This window comes from Trachurus japonicus, chromosome 11, assembly GCF_045865225.1.
Source record: "Trachurus japonicus isolate A0001 chromosome 11, Traja_1.0".
Lineage (NCBI taxonomy): Eukaryota > Metazoa > Chordata > Actinopteri > Carangiformes > Carangidae > Trachurus > Trachurus japonicus.
Window position 1 is genome coordinate 6,693,688 of NC_140917.1, and position 6,540 is coordinate 6,700,227.

Here is a 6,540-nt window from a genome sequence, read left to right on the forward strand (position 1 = left end):
GAAATGCAAAATAATGATATCCAACAGTTGTTCCACCATTGAGGAACCACCAACCAAGTATACACTGTCAGTGTATAAGTATACACTGTCAAGTACGCACTTTCAGTGTACAAGTACAAAATGTCAGCGTCCAAGTACTCAATGTAAGTGTACAAGTACTCAATGTTAGTGTACTAGTATGCACTGTCAGTGTACAAGAACTGTCAGTGTATAAGTATTCACTTTCAGTGCACAACTACACATTTTCAGTGTACAAGTACGCAATGTTAGTGTCCAAGTATGCACTGTCAGTGTACATGTGTCAATGTACAATTAATTACCCAATGTCAGTGTACAAGTACTCAATGCCAGTGTACAATTGCACAATGTCAGTAAACAAGTACTCAATGTTGGTGTACAAGTACACACTGTCAGTGTTGAGGTATAAACTATCAGTGTCCAAGTATGCAATGTTAGTGTCCAAGTATGCACTGTCAGTGTACAATTACACAATGTCAGTAAACAAGTATGCACTGTCAGTGTATAAGTACTCAATGTCAGTGTACAAGTATGCACTTTCAATGTACAAATATGCAATGTCAGTGTACAAGTACACACCCAAAGGTTCACATCATGTGCTGACCAAGGGGGCAGTTGTCGGTCTGAGAAGTGAAGCTCACTTCCGCGTTCAAAAAACTGCACTCTGGGCATTCTCCATAGACCCCCATGTTAAAATCGCCGACTTTACATCCTCAGTAAACATGTTAAAAGCCTGGTGTCAGCACGTTTTTTGGTCTTAATCGACAGTTTCTACCCCCGCACACACTCTGAGGGGGGTGAATTTTTTTTTTAACTCTACCGTTTTACTGTTATTAGGTTAAAACTCTGGCCAATTAGGGCGCGAAACGTTGAGTGACAGGTCCGAGCAGCTCCGTGGACAGCTGCTTCGAGGCCAGTGGGCGGGTTCTCGGCCGGCCAATCCAACATGGCGCTGTTCAGGCCGCCATATTTGAGTCACAAAAACGACTCCCCAAAACCAATGGGTGACGTCACGGATGCTACGTCCATTCTTTTTACAGTCTATGGTGCTGCCAGGTGGGGGTCCGACTGCCAACAGGAAGTGTGAAGAGTCCATGTCAGGTTGACTTGTTCCACATGAAGTGTCCCAGTCTTCATCAGCTCTCTGGACTCAGTCTCTCATGGAGCTCAGAGCTGTTGACAGGAGCTGGAAGAGCAGAGTGAACACACTCTCAGTCCCTCCTCCACTTTTAATCACAGCAGATCAAACACAACCACAGGAAGTTTTACTGAGGAAGCCGAGAGCGTTTGGCTCAAATAATAAACTACAACTCAAACTGACTAATGAATCTCCCACATTATACCCTGTGCATAGTCTATGTTATGTTAATGAGATGCAAAAAAAAGTTTTACTCACGAGCTGCAGGTGTTCACTGCTTAGCTATAAAACAGAGGAAACATTATTTCAGTTACAGTTGAATATGACCGAATGAGTGATGCAGAGCAGAGAACTGATGCTTGTTTCAGTGTTTCAATCTGGATAAAAGCATCAACTGTAACAATCATTAGATCAAGTATCTCTTTCACCTTTCTTGTAAATCATGAATCCACCAAAGATGAAGACAAGAGTGAGGAGAGCAACCACTGCAGGGACGATGATGACGGACAAGTTACTGGGCTTCTCTGGTGAACAAAAATAAATAAATGAGATATTAATGGCACAGATAAATGAAACTATTTGTTCACTATCTTATTGGATCCTCATGTGACTTTCCCCTAAAGACGGTCTCTTCTAGAGTGATAGTGCTGGAGCTCATCTCCTGATGTCTCTCTTACCCATGTTGGTCCTGATGTGAGCTTTGTCCAGTTTGGTGATGATGTCGTCCTTCACTCCAGAGAGATGAAACACACAGTCGTACCTCCTCCAGTCTTCAGCTTTGACTGATGAGACGTCCAGGTCAACACTCATCTGGAAGGATCCATCATGGTTGGGGAGGATCTCTCCTTGGTCCACGTCCTCATGAAGCTCCTCTCCATCTTTGGTCCAGAACATCAGGGCTCTGTGAGGGTAGAAACCTGTAGCGTGGCAGCTGACTGGAGAGGAGGGAGTCTTCTGGAGGAGAGACACTGAGGGACGGACTGGAGAGAGAAGGTGGTTAAGGTGATGTCAGACTGAGGAGTGATGATACAGTGGTGATTCAGTCTGATTGGTCTATATCAATAATATTGTGATCATCAAACTACATCATGTGACTCTACCTGTTCTCAACAGAAAGTTCCTCCCATAGTTCAAGTACATCTTCAGCCACTCAGGACACATCTGAGTTAAGAAGTTCTCATTGTATTTTATTCTCCCTTTCTCAGCATCCCAACTCCGTTTGATGACGACAGCCTGTGGTTTTGCAGCGATCCATGTCAGTGTCTTCAGGTCAAATGACAGGAAGTCTTCTCCATCATAACCATAGTGACTAAAACCATTAATTTTTCCAGTCTCATCATCCCATTCACATCCATTCATCCTCTGTAAGATGTGGACACCTGAGACAGAGACAGTTAAAGGACAGTTGGAGCTATGAATAATCGTGGACTGGATTTGTGGTTTATATTTTAGTTTGTAATGGTTTATATACAGTATTATTAGGCTCAACCTCAGTTTTTCAGTGTCAGTTTATTTCCTCTGGCCTCAGCAATATAGTGATAAAACACATTTGTACTGTAGTTTCACTTTGAAGAGTCACTGACACTGAATCAGTTGGTTATCATTGTTCAGTATTAAATATAACATAGTTCAGACTGTACCTACCTTCACTTTGATTAAAATGCTGCTTGACCTGTTGAATCCTGGATCTTAAACGAGGCAGAGTCCCAAAACACTCTATGTTGTACCACTGCTCATGTTTAGGGTGATCATCCAATGCTGTTTTCGACCAGATCTGTTTTGGTTGCAGTGTGTTTGTGTTGCTGTCACAGTATCCGGCCTCAATGTCATCAATTAATCCAAGACCCACAAACTCAGGGAGGTTTGTGACTCCAGAAGACAGAGTAGAGAAAAACTTCAGGCTGTGTTTCACTGTAGAACAGACAAGGTTTTTATTATAAATATAAACCTTCACTCCTAATAAATGTGATGTATTCAGTTAGATTCAGTTGAAAATCCTGTTGAGATAAAAGTGAAACTAAATCATGCAGCAGTGTGACATAGCAAAATCCAGAGCTGAGTAGAAAGTAAAGTGAAGAGTGAAATAAATTTAAACAAAATTCAATATAAATGTGATCCTACCTGCTGATGAACTGTGACAGAGAAGAAGAAACAAAAGTAATTTCTCCATTTTCTTTAGTTAAAATTGTTGTGTCTCCACAAGCGGAGGTTGAAGTGTTTGTGCTCAGGTATAGAGTCTTGCGACAGGTTCAACGGTAATGATTTACAGACTCTCTGATAACACACCTTCTTATATTAACCAAGAGGACAAATCAAGGTCAGAGTCCTCCCTGCTATTTCATTGATATCATCTTTGTGATCAGTCAGTTCAGTTCCAGTCTCCAACTGTGTGAACAGCAGCTTTGTGGCTCCTGATGAACCTGATGTTAACTGGCCCCAGTTCAATGATTATAAAGACAATGCTGCTGCTGCTGGTTCAAGTACAACTACTGCTACAGACACTGTTGCTTTTAAAGACAGTGTGTGTTCAAATGCTTCATAGTGTAAATTAAGTTCATCATTATCATTATATAAAGATCTTCATGTGAGAAACTATGTTTTTGGACTTAAGCAGCAGCAAGCTGAGACAGAGATGTCTACAGAAACAGGAAACAGAAGATCACACTGAACTTTACACAGAAACATGAATCATAAACTCAGTGACATGACTGAAATAAGATGGAAATAAAATATAATTCCAGTGGTAATTTGGTATCCATGTCAAATTAAATACCCCGCAAATTAAGAAGCATTTTACCGACATATGGCACCACAACCTTTAAAAAATTGGAGACTTTATTGAAAATAGAAAAAACAGTAGGCTACATTTGATATTTGTTTATCTCTCTGTTGAGAAACAAACTGATACATAGTACATAGTAAATAACAAAAATCTGTTTTTTTGTTTGTTTTTTCTGAAAGGTCTGGTAAAAGTCTCTGAAACTAGAGGCAGGTTCAGATTAAGCAGTTTTTATTATTTATTTTCTTTTTTGTTGTAAGAAAGTTGCATACGAAAAACGGCTTATTTTAATGTGGGAAACGGAGAAAATGTGTAATACAATATAATGCCATCCAACAGTTGTTGGCATGTAGGTTCAAGAGCTGTATGAATGTATGTGAATGGGACTAACGGTGTGAAGAAGTACGAACACTGTCAGTGTCCAAGTACACACCCAAAGGTTAAACATCATGTGAAGAGTCCATGTCAGGTTGACTTGTTCCATAAATGAAACTATTTGTTCATTATCTTATTGAATTCTCATGTGACTTTCCCCTAAGGATGGCCTCTTCTAGAGTGATGGTGCTGGAGCTCAACTGCTGATGTCTCTCTTACCCATGTTGGTCCTGATGTGAGCTTTGTCCAGTTTGGTGACGATGTCGTCCTTCACTCCAGAGAGCTGAAACACACAGTCGTACCTCCTCCAGTCTTCAGCTTTGACTGATGAGACGTCCAGGTCAACACTCATCTGGAAGGATCCATCATGGTTGGGGAGGATCTCTCCTTGGTCCACGTCCTCATGAAGCTCCTCTCCATCTTTGGTCCAGAACATCAGGGCTCTGTGAGGGTAGAAACCTGTAGCGTGGCAGCTGACTGGAGAGGAGGGAGTCTTCTGGAGGACAGACACTGAGGGACGGACTGGGGAAAGAGACGGGGTGGGGTAATACAGTGGTGATTCAGTCTGTTTGGTCTATGTCAATATTGTGATCATCAAACTAATTGATTCATGTCAGTCTATACCTGTTCTCATGACAGAGTATTTTGCATACTTCACATACTTCTGCAGCCACTCAGGACAAATATTAACTATGAGGTTCTCAATGTGTTTGATTCTCCCTTTGTCAGCATCCCATTCCTTTTTGGTGACGACAGCCTCTTCTTTCAGAGGGATCCATGTCAGAGTCTTCATGTCCATTGATATGAAGTCTTCTCCATCATAACCAAACTGATTGAATGCAGTAACTTTTCCAGTCTCATCGTCCCATCCACATCCACTTATCCACTGTAAGATGTGGGCACCTGAGGCAGAGACAGTTAATGTACAGATGATGTCTCCTCTGGGAAGATGATCAGTTTTAGACCTTCTAGACCAAGTAAACGAAACTCGACCTCTTCAGTGTCAAAGACAGATTCATTATAATGTGTTAGTTACAGAAGAGCAGTGGCCTCGTGTCAGTTTGGTGTCAGAAAAAGGACGTAGGAGAGGACAGAGTCTATGAAGTTCCTCATGTGTAGAGTCTGTTTCCAGAGTGTGAAGATGCAGAACTTCAGGACTCTGATGTGTTTAGTTTGTAACATGCATCAACAAAGCTGAGCACAAAGTGACTCTGAAGAGTCACTGACACTGATTCTGTTGGTTATGAGAAGCTTTAGCTGAACTTCACCCTCCTTAATGTTTACTGACGATTTAATGTTGATGCTCAGTGGATTGACCATTGTTTGACAGCAAAACATTAAATATAACAAAATACAGAGAAACTGTACTTACCTCCACTGTGGTTAAAACGCAGCTTGACCTGGTCCATCGTGCCTCTAAAGATAGGCAGACTCTGGAAACATTCTCTCTTGTACCGCATGTGGTCCGAGTTCTCGTGTAGTGCTAATCTCACCCAGGCCTGTTTTAGTTCTATTTTCTTTGTGTTGGTGTCACAGTGACCTACATGAATGTCATCAACCAGGGCATCAGCCACAAACTCAGGGAGGTTTGTGGGTTCAGAAGACAGAGTAAAAAGAAACTTCATGGTGTGTTTCACTGTGGGACAGACACATTTTTTTTTAATTATTATTATTAAAAATCCTAAAAGTGAAAATCATGCAGCAGTGTGACACAGGAGCAAAATCCAGAGCTGAGCAGAAAGTAATGTGATCCTATACTGATGAACTGTGACAGAGAAGAAGAAATAAGTAGTAAGTAATTTCTCCATTTTGTTTTGTTAAAATCGCTTTGTCTTCACGAGGGGAGGTTGAAGTGTTTGTGTTTAGGTGTGGAGTCTTATGACAGGTAGCCTATTGTACAATCTGATCTAATGATTCACAGATTCTGTGATAAGAAAACAACAACCTTTTTATATGAACAGACATATAACTGGACAAATCAAAGGTCAGAGTCTTTTCTGCTGTTTCATTTATGTTAACAGATCTATCAGCTCTGTGATCAGTCAGTTCATCAGGAGCTTCTTGAAATAAATAAAAAGACTACAGCCTTATCTACTTAAATTGTATCTTTATTTATATGTATTAGATTCTGTTAACAATGTTTTCAGTGTTTACATGTAATTTTATGGAGTCATCGGAAAACAGGAAAGTACAATCAACACAACATGAATGATAAAATTAGAATTATGGG

The 6,540-nt window shown here is 40.7% G+C and overlaps 2 protein-coding genes across 2 annotated transcripts in view; both read right to left on the bottom strand.

The window, feature by feature from the left end:
* Positions 1-1,540: 1,540 nt before the first annotated feature.
* LOC146978059 (major histocompatibility complex class I-related protein 1-like) overlaps positions 1,541-6,540 on the bottom strand; it is a 62,426-nt gene continuing 57,426 nt past the window's right edge. The window contains exons 5-6 of the mRNA XM_085790797.1: positions 4,530-4,644; positions 1,541-1,680 (exon numbers count right to left, since the gene is read on the bottom strand). Of these exons, the coding sequence (XP_085646923.1) occupies positions 1,568-1,680; positions 4,530-4,644 (228 nt within the window). The 3' untranslated portion in view covers positions 1,541-1,567. The remainder of the gene's footprint in view (positions 1,681-4,529; positions 4,645-6,540) is intronic.
* On the bottom strand, positions 1,811-3,386 carry LOC146978060 (major histocompatibility complex class I-related protein 1-like). Its single transcript, XM_085790463.1, has 4 exons — positions 3,278-3,386; positions 2,801-3,067; positions 2,257-2,535; positions 1,811-2,136 (listed from the first exon to the last, which is right to left on the bottom strand). The coding sequence occupies exons 1-4, from the start codon at positions 3,324-3,326 to the stop codon at positions 1,811-1,813; spliced, it is 921 nt and encodes a 306-aa protein (XP_085646589.1). The 5' UTR covers positions 3,327-3,386.